Source organism: Lipotes vexillifer, unplaced genomic scaffold (assembly GCF_000442215.2).
Source record: "Lipotes vexillifer unplaced genomic scaffold, Lipotes_vexillifer_v1.1 scaffold822, whole genome shotgun sequence".
Lineage (NCBI taxonomy): Eukaryota > Metazoa > Chordata > Mammalia > Artiodactyla > Lipotidae > Lipotes > Lipotes vexillifer.
Genome location: NW_006770496.1, coordinates 3197022 through 3217640, shown reverse-complemented (window position 1 = coordinate 3217640; position 20619 = coordinate 3197022). Strand labels below are relative to the sequence as shown.

At 38.0% G+C, this 20619-nt stretch overlaps 1 protein-coding gene across 1 annotated transcript in view; it reads right to left on the bottom strand.

Moving 5' to 3' along the window:
- Window positions 1-20107, bottom strand: part of DPY19L1 (dpy-19 like C-mannosyltransferase 1) — an 87515-nt gene extending 67408 nt beyond the window's left edge. The window contains exons 1-5 of the mRNA XM_007446125.1: window positions 20094-20107; window positions 19356-19443; window positions 10037-10174; window positions 6924-7044; window positions 6150-6243 (exon numbers count right to left, since the gene is read on the bottom strand). Of these exons, the coding sequence (XP_007446187.1) occupies window positions 6150-6243; window positions 6924-7044; window positions 10037-10174; window positions 19356-19376 (374 nt within the window). The 5' untranslated portion in view covers window positions 19377-19443; window positions 20094-20107. The remainder of the gene's footprint in view (window positions 1-6149; window positions 6244-6923; window positions 7045-10036; window positions 10175-19355; window positions 19444-20093) is intronic.
- Between the last annotated feature and the right edge of the window lie 512 nt (window positions 20108-20619).

Below are 20619 nucleotides of genomic sequence, written 5' to 3'. Positions count from 1 at the left end.
AAAAAAAAAAAAAAAAAAAAAAGAATATATACATAGCTGGTAAAGTTATAAAGAAAAGCAAGGAAAAACTTAGACCAAAAGTTAGGATGCCATTTCCTCTGAGGCCTGGGAGAAGGGAAGAAAATGCATTAAGGAGGAATTTTAAGTGAATGAAAGCTTCCAATAATGATATTTCTTAATTTGAGTGATGAGTACACAGGTGTTCACTTTACTATTGTTTAAAAATATATGTAAATATTTTATACAATTCCACAGGTAGGACACATTTCACACATAAAAAAGTTTCCTAAGAGAGGATAGTGGGTACTACAGTAGGTAATGTACTCAAATCACAGAGATGCATGAAACATAAAGTAAGGAATTTCATATAGCTGTTTCTTTTAAGATCCTAAAAGTAAAGTTCAGTAAAAGTATTTTCCATGGAGGACAACAAACAAGTGTGCAAGTAGGCAGCAGGGCCTGGAGAGTTACCAGACTGTATAAGTGGACTCAGAGTCATCAACTCTACTCAATGCTCAATGATTTCTAAAGAAGATCTGCTCAGATGGTCTAGAACAGAGAGCTACATGCTGAAAGAGCCTAAAAACCAAAATGGGGTATTTTCTGGGCACCCTGCAGTAGAACAGTGAATGGAAAAGGGCTCAAAGATTCTATTACAAGATCTAATAATCATACTCAAATTTAGGTGCTTTAATGATTCTACTCTATTTCTTGCCTTAAGAATTGTGGGAGGGACTTTCCTGGTGCTACAGTGGTTAAGAATCCACCTGCCAATGCAGGGGACATGGGTTCGAGCCCTGGTCCAGGAAGATCCCACATGCCAAGGAGCAACTAAGCCCATGAGCCACAACTACTGAGCCCACGTGCCACAACTACTGAAGCCCACATGCCTAGAGCCCGTGCTCCACAACAAGAGAAGCCACCGCAATGAGAAGCCTGCGCACCACAACAAAGAGTAGCCCCCACTCACCACAACTAGAGAAAGCCCGCTTGCAGCAACGAAGACCCAACGCAGCCATTAATTAATTAATTAATTAATTTTTAAAAAAGAATTGTGGGAAAGGAATTTTTGTCCATCCTTCAGCTACAGTTTTTATGAGAGGTGTAGAAACTCTAAAGATGGTGGCAGCCATAATCAGTGAGAGACTAAAGAGAAAATTAAGCACAAAAAGACAGGAACAGAGTCCCTATAGGCTGTTCACAGCACTTCTCCGTGAAAACCTTGAGTGGTTTTATGCATTATTTTACCATCCTTAGATTAAAACCAAACAAAAGAATGGCTTGGCTGGCTGCCAGGTAATCACTGTAAAAGGGGCAGGTGGTGCAGGTGGATGGGACCACATCCTCACCACTGGTGAGACCAGACTGCAGTAGAGAAAGGAACAGGAGTTTTAAAGATTAGATTGGGGGTGACAAGGATACCCAATAGGTAGTCCAATTAAAAAATCTTGCTTCAATTTTGTCCTTTGAGAGGGAAAGGTAAGAGATGCACATATTCCTTGGCAGAAGGGAAGGAACCAAGAAAGACAGACTGAAGGATGGTGACAAATAAAGAATAACAAATAAAGAATAACTACGTGGGCTTCCCTGGTGGCACAGTGGTTGAGAGTCCGCAAACACATCTTCAAATGGACATCCCTCTTTCAGGACTAATTCTGTCCTAAATTAATTTTCCACTAATAGAAATACTCACCCTCAAAAAACAAAGTTTGTTTTGACTTCCTTTGAATTTCAAAGCAAGGCAAAAGGAGGAAACCTACTAACTGGGGAAATACACATACTTCTGGGACACACACATGCCCAGACAGACACCCCTAAGAGAAGTAACAGAGACAGGAAACACGTGGAGTAGGAGGGAAGGAGAGAGAGTTGATATGGAGAGGACAGGCCTCCTTGCTTAAAAGGGCTTTCAAATTCCCACTTTCAGTTTTTATGAGGCCCAAATACTTTGTTTCCTGTCCCTAATACCACAAGACCTCTGTATCCCAGTACCACACTCCTTCTTTTATTTGAGCTAACCAGAGCATTTCTGGTGAGCTATTTCCAAAAAAAAAGAACTAAAAAATCCTGTTTAGAAACTCTGTTATTATTTGTACACATCTTTTATATCAATAAAATTTATAATAAATTTTAGGTATATGTATATTTTTTCCCGAGAGTTGGCTGTTAAACATTTACCAGCACACCACTGCTTCAGGGTAAATATTAATAGCTATACATACCATCCAATCTACTCTTACTTAACAGTGCACAGTGGACTAGTGAAGAAGCATCCCACACTCCAGAATAATACTAAAATCAAACTGAATAACAAAGAACGAAAGGATTAATATTACTTGCATGATATCTGCCCTTCAGGTCCCACAAGAAAAGCTTGCATTTATCAATAAGAGATTCCACTCCTCAGGAATGTATTGAATTCCCCTCAAAAGAAGCAATGGGGACTTTCGTAACAGCCTACTAACTACTCTCCTACGTTCCCTCCCCCTTGCAGAATAGAGACTTGCACATGCGGGGTCTTGAGAAACTGGCCTCCAGAAACTGTCAGTCTGTGGCTGAGAAATACCAGGGTATCTTATGAAATAAATAACTGTAACTACGTCTTCACAACACAGCTTTTAGAAAACAATCAACAATAGGTGTTTTAAAGAAATACCAAAATCCTGAGAATTCCAGACAAGAAGGTACATCAGAAATAGGTTGTGTTTGCAAAAACATCTTACTTCATCTCCTTAAGTCAGAGGTTGGCAGCCCAGCCCCATTTCACCATTTGGCTATGTTTTCTATTTTCCCTTCTACTGCCATTTCCGGTGAAATGAACTGGCTTATTTGACTTCAGAAAACGTGTGTGTGTGTGTGTGTGTGTGTGTGTGTGTGTGTGTGTGTGTGTGTGTGTGTGTGTGTGTGTGTGTGTGTGTGTGTGTGTGTGTGTGTGTGTGTGTGTGTGTGTGTGTGTGTAGTTTAAAAACAAATATACTTCTGGATTTTAAAATGTCGTACTCAATCTGCCTATAAATTTCTAATCTGCTAAACAAATATCAACTTTTATTTCTCAATAGAAACACAATTTATAAAAAAGATTCTAAACTCAATTGAAGATATCCTCCTCTTTATTCTTAACCTACATGTTAAGAAGTCTGCACCTTTATCCCACTTTATAAAATTAGAAGGGTGACAAACCTAACAATCAAGGAAGAAAACATTAAGAACTACCTCTAATTGGACACCTCTAAAAATACTCATGTCAAGAACACTTAAAAATGCAATGAAAAAAACTGAGAAAAAGTGACAGAAGACTTGATTCAACATATTATAAACCAGGGTCACTACTGGAGTATAATTTACACACCTGGGCCCCCAGGGTACAGTGCAACAGTCAAGAGAATACAAGTGACTCCACAATGCACAAGAACTGGGTGTCATTTGGGGATGGGTGGACGATCCTAGAGTTTAGGATGTGTTTGGACAGGACTAAAGACATTATTTAGGGAAAAGAAAATGTGTGACACTAGTGGGGTCTCTATATCCAAGCACAGCTCCAGAGGGTAAACCACCACCTGGTACAAGAGTCGGACAACATCAAAGGGGCCAGCTGGGGCACAAAGCAGTAAAGTGGGTGAAGCTGAAACAGGATGCAGCCCTCAGAGCTGGGAGAAGAACCAGAGACAGCTAGTTGGCAAGACCCAAATCCTCTTAAGGTAAAGTCACTCCCTCCTGCTACCCTAAGCAGTGAATGGTCTATGGATGTTTTTTTTTTTTTTTATCCTGAAACTACAATAAGAAATTAGACTTTACACCACAACTCAGCACATGTACATCTACACACATATATACAATAAGCAACAAACAGAAGTTTCTCTAAATAACACCTATTTTATAATGGCATACTTTATTTTTTACATTTGTGTTCTTTTTCATGTAAAAAAGTTGCTGGGCCTAACTCACTAAGTTGATTTTAAAATCCCCTATAGGTAAAGCCCTGCAATTTGACAGACTCTGCTGAAGTAGTCACTGGCTGACTTTGGGGGCAGGTGGGTGTCAAGGGTCACATGAGATCATAGCTCAGCTTGAATCCTGTCCCTCTATTGGTCAAATTTCTGATTTCCTTCACTTGCTTTGGAAGCGGTTTCAAACCAGCCTGGCATTAAGGTCATTCATCAACCAGCCCAACTCATTTCTCCAATCTTAATCTTCCACAATGCCTCCTCAATCATCTGCGTCCCAGTAAAACTGATCTGCTTGTAACCCGTCCATATCCCAGATTTTCCACCTTTGCTCGTCCCTGGGATTCTTTTCTCCTCCACCTATCCAAAATGCTCTGACCCTCCAAGGCGGAGCTAAATCGACTGCTCCACACAGAACAAATTTCTCCTGCCTCCAGAACTGTAAGCACTTTATCCTTGCTGTCTATCTTCTACTGACACACGCCTACCACCACTGCCACCTCTCACCTCACCCCACCACCATGCTCTCAGAACCCAAACATGCAGTCTCAAAAAGAGACCACTTGGTATGCACTTCATGTGCTGACTGAACAAATGAACATGTAGGGAGCATACTGCTGTCTGCAGACTAAAAAATCTCAGGCCAGGGCCCAAACCACCAAGAATCCCTCAACCAAAACTAGAACCTCATATTCTCTGCGGCAGATATTGGGCCTTCAGCCTCTGAAACAGTTGTTATAGCAAGCATTATACGAAAATGATACTGAATGTTTACTTTAATAAATGTTTAGAAATTCTTTCAATTAAAAAACAGCATAACTATAGATTAGCAATTCTAAAATTGCTAATCTAATTAATAATCTAATTAATAATCTAATTTCCCAAATGTAATACAGCTACCCATAAGACAGCTGGGCAGTACTTAGCAAAATGAATAGATCCCCTCAAACTCATCTAACTTTGGCTTCTCATGAGACAAGGCACACTGGCCTTGCTTTCCTTCAGGTCAGCCTCCTCTCCTGATGACCAGATACTTTGGTTAAGTTATTTCTGTGTGTCTTGTTTCAAAAACAAAATTTTTCACATCATCTTTCAATCATGAGTTTTCATTTCGGTCTCCCCCAGTTACATGATTAAAAGAACTTTCTTTGATGCTAATATTTCTGACTTTGCTCTAAGTATCTTAAATCTCTATGCAAATATATTTTAAGTTGATCTTCTAATAGCTTCCTCATTTGACGAATATTTATCAAGCAACTGCTATACACTCAAACACTGAGCTAGGATGCAATAGACTCTTTGGGGCACTAAACTAAGAATGCCACACTTCCAAAGCAAAGAAGATAACAGGATAATAGCAGATTCACACTCATTAACCCAAACTGAAAATCACATACATACAATATACTTCTGTACCGCAAAGAATCAGTAAGAAGTAAAAAAGAAAATTCTAAAGATACTCTGAAGGTAAAATAGTTCAAGCAAATAATGTAAGGAATGGTCAAAAAAAAGAAGAAACAGAAATACAAAACTCAGAAAATCTGTCTATCTTTTAGTTTTAGAAATGTTGCTCAACTATGAAGTAAATGAGGTCAGATATTAAATATCTGTATAGAATATATTTCTATTTAACATCAGCAAAATAGTCATTAACACCATTTGATAATGAGTGGTTCTTTCCTTTATATTTTATGTAAACAGTATATACTGCTTATGCACAAATGCCTATGAATATTTAATATTTATCAAATATCCCCATCCTGCTCTACTTAAACCTTTAAAATTATTTTAGGGCTTCCCTGGTGGCGCAGTGGTTGAGAGTCCGCCTGCCGATGCAGGGGACACGGGTTCGTGCCTCGGTCCAGGAAGATCCCACATGCCGCGGAGCGGCTGGGCCCGTGAGCCATGGCCCCTGAGCCTGCGCGTCCGGAGCCTGTGCCCCGCAATGGGAGAGGCCACAACAGTGAGAGGCCCGCGTACCGCAAATAAACAAAACAAAACAAAAAAAACAACAAGAAAAAATTATTTTAAATGTGGCTAGCTATGCCAATGGTAAAATCATTCAAATGGGAAATAATTTTGTATCTACAAATAGATATATTAGAAATGACACTGTTATAAAACTGAACCATAAATCAATCATTATCTCACTCTTCTTACTATTCTAGTATATATTATAAACACATTAAAAATGAATAGTCTTACCTTAAATATGTGCCATATATGAAGAATAATGCCATCATTAGTCCATTTAAAATAAAAATTACAGCAACATAAAAGCAAGCAGGATCTCCCAATCCTTTAAAAATAAAGAAAAAAATATGCTCTAACTATAAATTATGTGTCTGGCAATTTACATTAAAATGTGCTTATTTTGAAAATGGTTGCCATATATATTAAATGGTTGCCTTGGTTCCCATATGAACACATGACACTAGTGTGGGACATAGATGAGAGCAGGGTAGTAGCTACTGTGGTTTCAAAACAGGGCTGAAAATTCATGGACATTCCTCCTGTAGAGGTATGGGGTCTATGCCCCTGCTTCTGAGTCTGGCTGGGCTTGTGACTGCTTCAATAGACCATGGCAGAAGCCATATAGAAGACACCATGCAGTATCCAACTTAGAGCCCTGAGCTACCACATGAAAAGCCTAACTATCCTGAGGTACTGTGCTACACAAAAGCCCCAGTTACATGAAGAGGGCACATGTAGGTGTCACAGTTGAGTCTCAGTTGGGCCCAGCCTTGCAGGTACAGGTACTATGCAGGTACTTACATTCTGGCTCTAAGGGAAGCAGCCCCAAGTTAATTCCAGTCTTCCCAGCCATGTGAGTTCAGCAGAGTCCTCTGACATAGTGGAAACCAACCAACCATCCTATACCCTGCCCAAATTCCCTACTTTCAGAAGCTGTACACCACTAAGTTTGCAGGAAATTTATTATGCTGCAACAGACAACTGGACAATATCATAGAAACTTGCCTTCACAGCTTTCAATAGGGCTGAGTCCTTCTCCTCTGGTAACTGTCCAACATATCTTGGTCTGGATACCAATCAAGTCCATTATTTTGATATAAATCCTGTACCAGCTGGCTAAGACTACCTAATTTTTTTTAAAAAAAGAGAGACACCATAAGAAAACAATATTATCCTCAACAGTTTCCTTACTAGAATATTTTTGAGATATTCTGATAATTATCAAACTTTCCCTTCCTGTACCATCCACTTGGGTCCCTTTAAATCTAGTAAAAGGACCTTCACAATCCCCTGTGTAGATCCTTCACTGGTCAATCTTCACCAGTGCATGGCCTCTCATGGGTAAGAATAAAATATAACAAGAAATATGCAAATCTGTAATTTTCAAAAGCTATAAAACTCAACTAAGGGACCTAAAGGAAGAGTTGAACAAACAGAAAGATACTCTGTCTTCCTGAATAGATCTAATTTTTCAAGATGTGAATTCTTCCTCAAATTAATTCATAAACATAACACAATGCTAAGCAAAATCCCAAGGGTCTACTGAGATGCATTATATGGAAAAATGACAAAAAGGAGATAACTGAAGAAAATGTCCTAACAGATAACAAAATTTGTTACTTACATAATTAAATAGTGTGATGCTGGCACAAGAACAGCCAGACAGATCAAAGTAACCATGGTGGAGACAGTGGAGTGCCACCCAGATCCCCCTTCAAGGCTGAGGCACTCATTCCCCTAGCAGCTGGGAGGGTTGGTGGCCGACAGCTCCCAGCTGAGTCCCTCTCTGGGAGCTACCCTCTGCTGAAGAGAGTAAATTCACTGAAGATCATACCCCCTCCCCAGGGCAACTGCATCCAATGTCTAACTACTTAACAGGGGGAGGTATAAAGGCCAGGGGCCCTTGCCTCAGGTAGGACAACTCTGCAGGGTCACCTCAGTTCCAGAGCTTCCCAGGGGATTGGCTGAGGCCTTTGCTGTGACTGCATCACAGCTCAGCGCTCCTCCTCCTACTTCCTTCATCCCCCTTCAGATGTTGCCCCCAAGGGCTTTCCCCTACACACTTCCTGTGTGCACATCTCCTCTTTCCCAGGACCTCAACCTAAGGTAACACTGAACACAAAGTCCAAAAGCAGATGCACGCATATATGTATAATAATTTGGGATATAATAAAGAAGCAGGGAGGAGACAGACCACTCATCCAAGTGTTAGGTTACACAGAAGACCACTTTGAAAAAATATAACGTTAGATCCCTACCCCAACACTGAGCATCCAGACGAATTCCAGATAAATTAAAAATGTAAATCTCAAAAACGCAATTATAACAATTAAGAATGAAGATTTTTTACATATGAATGAATAAAAACCATAAATCTAAAAGCTTCATCGATATCTCTGAACAGAAAAAATACATTCTCATCATACTGTACAAAACTAAAAGGCAACAAAAAGCTGGAGAAAATATCTTATCATATAGCATAGTATTAACATCCTGCATATAATAAATGAGCTCTTATAAAATATCAATAAAAATATAGACAAAGGGCATGAATAAGCAATTATTTTTAAAAGTGAAAATGCATTTTAAGATATAGCATTGAATAAAATATACATACACACACATATATACCGCAATGAACAAAATACTTCATGTGATCTTAACTTTTTTCAGCCTATTAAATTAGCAAGGACGCAGGGAAACAAGCATTTTCAGAAAAACTGCTAGTGGGAATATAACCTATCTAGAAAGCATTTTGGCAACATGTACCAAAATCATTAAAGCATATATTCTGTTGAACTAAATAGTTTCACATCAACATATTTATAGTTTAAAAAAACATAAGAATGTATGTAAAGATTTCGCTTCAAGGATGCTTATTGCAGCTTTAGATCTTTTAAAAGTTGAAAACAACCAAAGTTTTCATAAAAGATGGGCTAAATAAACAATGGCAGATTGTATATACAGCCATAAAACATGATGCTGTTGAAGAAAAGATGACTTAGGAAGATGGTTTTAAATATTCTTAAAAGACAGGTCTTCCCTGGTGGCACAGTGGTTGAGAGTCCGCCTGCCAATGCAGGGGACACGGGTTCATGCCCCGGTCCGGGAAGATCCCACATGCTGCAGAGTGGCTGGGCCCGTGGGCCATGGCCGCTGAGCCTGCGCGTCGAGAGCCTGTGCTCTGCAACGGGAAAGGCCACAACAGTGAGAGGCCTGTGTACCGCAAAAAATATATATATATATTCTTAAAAGACAAAAAGTACTTATAAAAAATGTTATGTGTTGTGTGATCCCCTTGCTGTAAAAGTAAATGTGTACACGGTTATAGAAAGTACTCAATAAGTACTTTGGTGATTATTTATTTGTCTCTATCTCCTCTATCTCTATTGCCTTACTAATCAATCAGGCTAACTCAGTTGATCTGGAAGTTGGACTCCACTCACTCAATGGGAAATGACCAAAAGCCCTGCTTCGTGCTGGTACTGAGCCCAGACTTGAGATCCCACAGAGACCATGGCCCTGGCATCAGGCAGCATGCCTTCTAGAAGCATCAGCATGCTAAGAAGAGGGAGACCAGGGGACGTGCGCTTAACAGGAGAACCTCAAGGAGGAGTCACTGAGGAAGTTACATCTCAGGTTGGTCCTGGAGAATGCTCAGGGATGCATCAAATGAAGGAGGGATGGTGAAGGAGAGGCCAAAGGTTACTGATATCACTGCCTTCCTATCTCAGGTCCTTTCTTCCACTCCCACAGGGGAAAAGTGCATTCAATTAAATGAAGAAGCCCAGATAAGGAAGAAACATTATTTGGCAAATGACATGTACAAGTAATGGCGCTCCTCTGCTGTAATCCCTATAAACATACCAAATCTAGACAGTTTTCATACTTTGTAAACCATGCAATCATACTAATCATTCCCATAAAATCAGTTAAAGACCCCCAAAATTAATAATGATCTTTCCCCCATATTCCTTTCCAAGAAAAGATACACATTTTCTTTAAAAAAAGATAAAATTTAATATACTGAATTACATCTTAGATTTAGAATCAGCATCTAATATAAGTAATACTTTAAAAAGTAAAAAGAAAAAATCACAATTGAAAAAGTATCTTACCTCAGGGTAAAGATTGAACCTTTTTAATGTATTAATAACAAGGGGATATTCAGTTAGCTTATCATTCATAATCATCCATACTCCATCCAAAAATGAGGGTGCTTCCACAATAGTCTTAAAGTAGGAATAATATAGTCCCTGAAATAAGCACATGTTATGATTAAAAGTACATAATCACTATGCCTCTTATTAGCTTAAAAAAAACCCTTAAATATACTGCTTTTGAAAAATAAAGCAATCAAGAAAGTAACAGCTACAATTAATTTCACAGGTTTCTGATCAGTAATAAATGCTCAGGTTGCAAAAAACTTACATATCTTAGTATAACCTTGTCTTAATTGAAACAATTGATCTCAAAATAGCTTCAAAAATAGTTTCAACATTTAAAAAGTAATATAGGGCTTCCCTGGTGGCGCAGTGGTTGAGAGTCCGCCTGCCGATGCAGAGGACACGGGTTCGTGCCCCGGTCCGGGAAGATCCCACATGCCGCGGAGCGGCTGGGCCCGTGAGCCATGGCCGCTGAGCCTGCGCGTCCAGAGCCTGTGCTCCGCAACGGGAGAGGCCACAGCAGTGAGAGGCCCACGTACCGCAAAAAAATAAAAATAAAAATAAATAATAAAAAGTAATGTAACTCAGCACACTTCATTTAAGAAACCCCTATAACCCATACTAATTGAAGTGTTAGTAAAGGCTATCTTATGAACAGGATGAGTGAGTGGTTTACTATGGAACCTAAGTTTACCATGAACCAAAGCAATCATCCTCAGCCAAAAACGTTTCCCCCTAAATGCTTATTTGAATCCTCAAAATGGTACTATCAGCCACCTTTCCTCCAGAGTTATAGGTAAAAATACAAATATATTAGGAAGGCTACACACTGATGTATTACATGTAAGTTACATTCAGATGCCAGCTAGTTTTACAGACTATTTTCCTTCTTCTCAGCTCAGCATAAGGTAAGTACCCTGCAGGATCAGGGCTCTGAGGGTGGAAGAGTGGGACAGTGGTAGTACTCCCATTTTGAGGAAAATAATTTTTTACTTTGACATGCTAATTAGGAAAGATATCAAGGTTGGAATACTACATGGGACAAAAAACAAGCAAGTACTAGAAGCCTTATGAGGGAGCAGAAGTGGCAGCATAGGGCAAAACAGATGAACCAATTCCATCTGCTATACAGTTTTGTCTAGAGCTCCCCTGGTAGCCAGTACCATTAGCTATCAAACTCCAAACTCACGTTAAGGTTTATAAATATCAAAGTGATTTGCCTACCCAGAAAAGGAAAAGAATGGTTCTTGATACCATGGTATTTAGCTCTCATATCACTGTTGTTTTAAATACTTCCTACTGCACTAGGTTGAATAATGTCCCCCAATATTTCATGTCCACTAAAACCTGTGAATGTGACCTATGTGGAATAGGTTCCTTGCAAATGTAATCAAAATAAAGTGAGGTAATACTGGATTAGGTGGACTCCAAATGTAAAATAACTGGTATCCTTATAACAGCAGGGAAATTTAAACACAGAGGCATAAGGGAAAATGCTGCATGAAGACAGAGGCAGAGATTGGAGTGATTGTACCTCCAGTGCAAGCCAAGGATTGCCAGAACCATGAGAAGCTAGGAAGGAGTCTCGGAGAGAACATGGGACAGCCAGCACCTTGATTTCAGACTTCTAGCCTCCAGAACCGTGAGAGAATAAACTTCTGCTCTTTTAAGGCACCTAGTTTACTGTACTTTGTTATGAGAGCCCCAGGAAACTACAACCTACCTTGCAGGTTTGATTTTGGAACCATGTAAATAGCTTATATAATTAAAATTTAAAAACAAAAAATTTTACATGCGTAAATGGGAAAAAAAAAAAAAAAAAAAAAAAAAAAAAAAAAAAAGAAGAATTAATTATTTATCTAGTTGGGAGAGGATTTCAAACAACTTTAAGACATATCAAAAGTAATTTTACTGTACACCCCTAATGGAATATATCCTAAAGTCAAAAAGAGCTGTAAGAAAGTTTTAAATTATTTTCAGTAATCATTTTTAATAATATCTTGGATACTTTTATTCCTCAAGTATAAGTAATTTGAAACCAAGATTCTCAAGCTAACAGAAAAGATACAAATTTAATATCAAAAAAGTAAAAACCACCTAAAACTAAATTTGAATTTAGAAATATAAATCAATAATTTATTTTCTCCTTTTAAAAAACTGTTTCCTAATTCTGTTTACTAAAAAGGCCTAGACACAATGGCCAATCTAATATAAAATATTATCAGTGAGCACCTCTAGAACCAAAATTGTGGTCTCTAAATACCATGTGCTACTGAAAGGAATCAGGCCTCCTTGGAAAACTGGATGATTCCAGGTCTGGAGAGGAAATGTCTTGTAGTACCAGCAAGTAAGGAAGCTACAGAATACTAGTGAGGTCATGTCAAGGAGACAGAGAGAACTGCAAGGGCTCTCACCAGCTAAAGACAGGTAAGTTTAAAAAATATGTTAAAATCTATCAGGCCATAATGGTATTCCAAAAGGAGTACCAACAGAACTCCATTGGTCGCCACTAGGAGACGCTAGGGAACCAACTCATTTTTCGGAAAAGTTGTAATAAAAAGCAAGAATCAAGCATTTTCCTGTCTTTCCTGTGAAGTGCACCTCAGAGAAACAAACCAAATAAGTATCGTGGGAAAGTTCTTCTCTACAGAGGAATTATGGTTATTAAATGCCCATTCACCCAGGTCATTTAAACACAGGTTGATCTTTGATGATATTAAGTAATTGCTGTTCATTATTTTCAACTATGACAATGACACTATAGTTAATAAAAAAAAAGTCCTTTCTTTTGAGACACATATGAAAAATATTTACAGATGAAACGATATCTGAGGTTTCCTTTAAAAAGAGATGGGTGTGTGAAGATGTAGATGACAGAAAAATGGGTATGTGTCGGAGGTGCAGTGTCCCCCGCGGCTGTTTTGTACTAGGAGGGCCAGAGGCAAGGCCTCTGCTCTGGGTCCCCTATGAGCAAGGAAAATTAGACGAAGCACAAAGGAAAAGAAAACAAAAAGAAAGAAGTGTCTTGGTTTGGATGATAAATTATATGGCGTCACGGATGCCTCATTCCACCGTTGAATATTTTGTCTCTATAACTTTGCTTCCACCATTTGTCCTAAGGTTCTATCCTTCCCTTTTTTTTTTCCTCTAAATAATTATTTTTTTAATTCAATAACTTTATTATACTTTATTTTATTTTACTGTATCTTCTTTCTTTCTGTATTTTTTCCTTCCTTCCCTCATTCCTTCCTTCCTTCCCTCCTCCCTCCCTCCCTCCTTTCTTTCCTTCTTGCCTTCTTCCTTTCTTTTCTTCTTTCTTTCTTTCTTCCTTCCCTCCTTCCTTCCTTCCCTCCTCTCTTTCTTTCTTTCTTTCTTTCTTTCCTATTTCCTCCTACTTATACTAATTCTCTCTACTTTCTCTCCCTTTTATTCTGAGCCGAGTGGATGAAAGGCTCTTGCTGCTCCAGCCAGGAGTCAGGACTCTGCCTCTGAGGTGGGAGAGCCAACTTCAGAACACTCGTCAAGAAGAGACCTCCCAGCCCCACATAATATCAAACGGCGAAAATCTCCCAGAGATCTCCATCTCAACACCAGCACCCAGCTTCGCTCAACGACCAGCAAGCTACAGTGCTGGACAACCTATGCCAACCATATAGCAAAACAGGAACACAACCCCACCCACTAGCAGAGAGGCTGCCTAAAATCATAATAAGTCCACAGACACCCCAAAACACACCACCAGACGTGGACCTGCCCACTAGAGAGACAAGATCTAGCCTCATACACCACAACACAGCCACTAGTCCCCTCCACCAGGAAGCCTACACAACGCACTGAACCAACCTTAGCCACTGGAGACAGACATCAAAAACAACGGGAGCTACGAACTTGCAGCCTGCAAAAAGGTGAACCCAATCACAGTAAGATAAGCAAAATGAGAAGACAGAAAAACACACAGCAGATGAAGGAGCAGGATAAAAACCCACCAGACCTAACAAATGAAGAGGAAATAGGCAGTCTACCTGAAAAAGAGTTCAGAATAATGATAGTAAAGATGATCCAAAATCTTGGAAATAGAATGGACAAAATGCAAGAAGCAGTTAACAAGGACCTAGAAGAAATAAAGATGAAACAGACAATGATGAACAACACAATAAATGAAATGAAAAATACTCTAGATGGGATCAATAGCAGAATAAATGAGGCAGAAGAACGGATAAGTGACCTGGAAGATAAAATAGTGGAAATAACTACTGCAGAGCAGAATAAAGAAAAAAGAATGAAAAGAACTGAGGACAGTCTCAGAGACCTCTGGGACAACATTAAACGCACCAACATTCGAATTATAGGGGTTCCAGAAGAAGAAGAGAAAAAGAAAGGGACTGAGAAAATATTTGAAGAGATTATAGTTGAAAACTTCCCTAATATGGGAAAGGAAATCGTTAATCAAGTCCAGGAAGCACAGAGAGTCCCATACAGGATAAATTCAAGGAGAAATACGCCAAGACACATATTAATCAAACTGTCAAAAACTAAATACAAAGAAAGCATATTAAAAGCAGCAAGGGAAAAACAACAAATAACACACAAGGGAATCCCCATAAGGTTAACAGCTGATCTCTCAGCAGAAACTCTACAAGCCAGAAGGGAGTGGCAGGACATACTGAAAGTGATGAAGGAGAAAAACCTGCAACCAAGATTACTCTACCCAGCAAGGATCTCATTCAGATTTGATGGAGAAATTAAAACCTTTACAGACAAGCAAAAGCTGAGAGAGTTCAGCACCACCAAACCAGCTTTACAACAAATGCTAAAGGAACTTCTCTAGACAAAAACACAAGAGAAGGAAAAGTCCTATAATAACGAACCCAAAACAATTTAGAAAATGGGAATAGGAACATACATATCGATAATTACCTTAAATGTAAATGGACTAAATGCTCCCACCAAAAGACACAGATTGGCTGAATGGATACAAAAACAAGACCCATATATATGCTGTCTACAAGAGACCCACTTCAGACCTAGAGACACATACAGACTGAAAGTAAGGGGATGGAAAAAGATATTCCATGCAAATGGAAACCAAAAGAAAGCTGGAGTAGCAATTCTCATATCAGACAAAATAGACTTTAAAATAAGGACTATCAGAAGAGACAAAGAAGGACACTACATAATGATTAAGGGATCGATCCAAGAAGAAGATATAACAATTGTAAATATTTATGCACCCAACATAGGAGCACCTCAATACATAAGGCAAAAACTAGCAGCCATAAAAGGGGAAATCGACAGTAACACATTCATAGTAGGGGACTTCAACACCCCACTTTCACCAATGGACAGATCATCCAAAATGAAAATAAATAAGGAAACACAAGCTTTAAATGATACATTAAACAGGATGGACTTAATTGATATTTATAGGACACTCCATCCAAAAACAACAGAATACACATTTTTCTCAAGTGCTCATGGAACATTCTCCAGGATAGATCATATCTTGGGTCACAAATCAAGCCTTGGTAAATTTAAGAAAATTGAAATTATATCAAGTATCTTTTCCGACCACAACGCCATGAGATTAGATATCAATTATAGGAAAAGAGCAGTAAAAAATACAAACACATGGAGGCTAAACAATACACTACTTAGTAACGAAGTGATCACTGAAGAAATCAAAGAGGAAATTAAAAAATACCTAGAAACAAATGACAATGGAGATACAACGACCCAAAACCTATGGGATGCAGCAAAAGCAGTTCTAAGAGGGAAGTTTATAGCAATACAAGCCCACCTTAAGAAGCAGGAAACATCTCGAATAAACAACCTAACCTTGCACCTCAAGCAATTAGAGAAAGAAGAACAAAAAAACCCCAGAGTTAGCAGAAGGAAAGAAATCATAAAAATCAGATCAGAAATAAATGAAAAAGAAATGAAGGAAACAATAGCAAAGATCAATAAAACTAAAAGCTGGTTCTTTGAGAAGATTAACAAAATTGATAAACCATTAGCCAGACTCATCAAGAAAATAAGGGAGAAGACTCAAATCAATAGAATCAGAAATGAAAAAGGAGAAGTAACAACTGACACTGCAGAAATACAAAAAATCATGAGGGATTACTACAAGCAACTCTATGCCAATAAAATGGACAATCTGGAAGAAATGGACAAATTCTTAGAAATGCACAAACTGCCAAGACTGAATCAGGAAGAAATAGAAAATATGAACAGACCAATCACAAACACTGAAATTGAAACTGTGATTAAAAATCTTCCAACAAACAAAAGCCCAGGACCAGATGGCTTCACAGGCGAATTCTATCAAACATTTAGAGAAGAGCTAACACCTATTCTTCTCAAACTCTTCCAAAATATAGCAGAGGGAGGAACACTCCCAAACTCATTCTACGAGGCCACCATCACCTTGATACCAAAACCAGACAAGGATGTCACAAAGAAAGAAAACTACAGGCCAATATCACTGATGAACATAGATGCAAAAATCCTCAACAAAATACTAGCAAACAGAATCCAACAGCACATTAAAAGGATCATACACCATGATCAAGTGGGGTTTATTCCAGGAATGCAAGGATTCTTCAATATACGCAAATCTATCAATGTGATTAACCATATTAACAAATTGAAGGAGAAAAACCATATGATCATCTCAATAGATGCAGAGAAAGCTTTTGACAAAATTCAACACCCATTTATGATAAAAACCCTGCAGAAAGTAGGTGTAGAGGGAACTTTCCTCAATATAATAAAGGCCGTATATGACAAGCCCACAGCCAACATCATCCTCAATGGCGAAAAACTGAAAGCATTTCCACTAAGGTCAGGAACAAGACAAGGTTGCCCACTCTCACCACTCTTATTCAACATAGTTTTGGAAGTTTTAGCCACAGCAATCAGAGAAGAAAAGGAAATAAAAGGAATCCAAATCGGAAAAGAAGAAGTAAAGCTGTCACTGTTTGCAGATGACATGATACTATACATAGAGAATCCTAAAGATGCTACCAGAAAACTACTAGAGCTAATCAATGAATTTGGTAAAGTAGCAGGATACAAAATTAATGCACAGAAATCTCTGGCATTCCTATATACTAACGATGAAAAATCTGAAAGTGAAATCAAGAAAACACTCCCATTTACCATTGCAACAAAAAGAATAAAATATCTAGGAATAAACCTACCTAAGGAGACAAAAGACCTGTATGCAGAAAATTATAAGACACTGATGAAAGAAATTAAAGATGATACAAACAGATGGAGAGATATACCATGTTCTTGGATTGGAAGAATCAACATTGTGAAAATGACTCTACTCCCCAAAGCAATCTATAGATTCAATGCAATCCCTATCAAACTACCAATGGCATTTTTCACAGAACTAGAACAAAAAATTTCACAATTTGTATGGAAACACAAAAGACCCCGAATAGCCAAAGCAATCTTGAGAACAAAAAATGGAGCTGGAGGAATCAGGCTGCCTGACTTCAGACTATACTACAAAGCTATAGTAATCAGTAATCAGTACTGATCAGTAATCAGTAATTTTGTGCCAGTATGGTACTGGCACAAAAACAGAAAGATAGATCAATGGAATAGGATAGAAAGCCCAGAGATAAACCCATGCACATATGGTCACCTTATCTTTGATAAAGGTGGCAGGAATATACAGTGGAGAAAGGACAGCCTCTTCAATAAGTGGTGCTGGGAAAATTGGATAGGTACATGTAAAAGTATGAGATTAGATCACTCCCTAACACCATACACAAAAATAAGCTCAAAATGGATTAAAGACCTAAATGTAAGGCCAGAAACTATCAAACTCTTAGAGGAAAACATAGGCAGAACACTCTATGACATAAATCACAGCAAGATCCTTCTTGACCCATCTCCTAGAGTAATGGAGATAAAAACAAAAATAAACAAATGGGACCTAATGAAACTTCAAAGCTTTTGCACAGCAAAGGAAACCATAAACAAGACCAAAAGACAGCCCTCAGAATGGGAGAAAATATTTGCAAATGAATCAACTGACAAAGGATTAATCTCTAAAATTTACAGGCAGCTCATGCAGCTCAATAACAAAAAAATAAACAACCCAATCCAAAAATGGGCAGAAGACCTAAATAGACATTTCTCCAAAGAAGATATACAGACTGCCAACAAACACATGAAAGAATGCTCAACATCATTAATCATTAGAGAAATGCAAATCAAAACTACAATGAGATATCATCTCACACCAGTCAGAATGGCCATCATCAAAAAATCTAGAAACAATAAATGCTGGAGAGGGTGTGGAGAAAAGGGAACACTCTTGCACTGCTGGTGGGAATGTGAATTGGTTCAGCCACTATGGAGAACAGTATGGAGGTTCCTTAAAAAACTACAAATAGAACTACCATATGACCCAGCAATCCCACTACTAGGTATATACCCTGAGGAAACCAGAATTCAGAAAGAGTCATGTACCAAAATGTTCATTGCAGCTCTATTTACAATAGCCCGGAGATGGAAACAACCTAAGTGCCCGTCGTCGGATGAATGGATAAAGAAGATGTGGCACATATATACAATGGAATATTACTCAGCCATAAAAAGAAACGAAATTGAGCTATTTGTAATGAGGTGGATAGATCTAGAGTCTGTCATACAGAGTGAAGTAAGTCAGAAAGAGAAGGACAAATACCGTATGCTAACACATATATATGGAATTTAAGAAAAAAAAAATGTTATGAAGAACCTAGGGGTAAAACAGGAATAAAGACAGAGACCTACTGGAGAACAGACTTGAGGATATGGGGAGGGGGAAGGGTGAGGTGTGTTAGGGCGAGAGAGAGACATGGACATATATATACTAACAAACGTAAGGTAGATAGCCAGTGGGAAGCAGCCGCATGGCACAGGGAAACCGGCTCTGTTCTTTGTGGCTGTCTGGAGGGGTGGGATAGGGAGGGTGGGAGGGAGGGAGACAAAGAGGGAAGAGATATGGGAACATATATATATGTATAACTGACTCACTCTGTTATAAAGCAGAAACTAACACACCATTGTAAAGCAATTATACCCCAATAAAGATGTTAAAAAAAAAAAAAAAATGGGTATGTGTCCTCAGTTGTTGAAGCTGGGAGAATGGGTAGGGGGAGTTGTCTCCTCTTCCTACTTTGGAACATCTTTGAAAACTTCCAGGATGAAAAGCTTAAAATGTTTAGATAACTAAACTACTATAATAAAATATTACATGAAAACTAACCATTTCAGTGCGAAAAGCCATCTCCCTTTCCAATGTTGAGAGGTGAGAAAAATGACGATCATTTTCAAAGAGGTGTGTGATATGGCTCCTGTAAAACAAAAGAGTAATAAAGCAACAGTGCTGAAACTTATACTAAGTATAATTTTAAAAGAAACTCTAAAAGTAAAAAAAAAAAATAATCTATATATTTGCAACTCATTTTGTGATAAAACTCAAACACAATGGTATGCATATCTGTTTTTCCACTCAGTATATCTTACATTTCTACTAAACTTTCTCTCTATAAGAATTTTAAAAGCTAATTCAAATTAGATTTTAAAATTAGAATGAACCAGAATAATGACGTTTTAAGCCAAGTAAAATAAAATTATAGATTAAACTATAAATGTCATTGGCTTACCATTTCAGAAATGTCTGATTTATGAAATTCATATTTCTTTCTATCCAGAAAATTAAAAGAATGAATCTTCCTCTCAACATGAACACTATATTAATGTTAAGGGAAGGAGAGTCTCAAATATAACCTCTTTAATAATAGGTCTTTTTTATTAAAAAATTGTATTATTCTGGCTCTGATTTATCAATTAAACTACATTTTCAGACTAGTGTGCTGCATGTAATAATATACATTTATCCTCAAACTGAAATTATTCATATATATATGAGAAACAGTTTCTCATATATATATGAGAAATAAACATCTGCATAAAATATACCATAGGAGAAAAACAATCTTACCAGTGCAACACTGCTGCAAAGGCAGCTGCAAGAAAAAAGAAACGTAAATTATTACTTTAGCATTAAAAAATGTTTTCACCCTACAGAAAAGCATTACAAAGATAAGCATGGTAAAGTTTGGGAACTGTAAATCTTGAACTCTTAGGGACTGGGCAAAGAATAGGGATTCTTCAAAAGAAGTCCCAGGGCTCTGCTTAAAATACCAATAGACTAAATTATAAAAGAATTAAGCATATATCTACAATTTTCATTCATACACTCACTCAACAAAATAAATGAGGAGCTATTATTTGCCAACAACTATACAAGAAACCCTCAGATGGGAAGTTCCACAAACTCAACTGCAAAGCGAATAGAACCAATGGTGAGAAGCAACAGAATAAAGAAATATGGTGACCTCAGGGAAGAGGACTGGGGATGGACAAAAAGAGGGAACTACCACTTTCGATATGTGCTGCAATATCTTAATTTCTATAATACATTTTCCTTTTTTTTTTTTTTTTGCGGTACGCGGGCCTCTCACTGT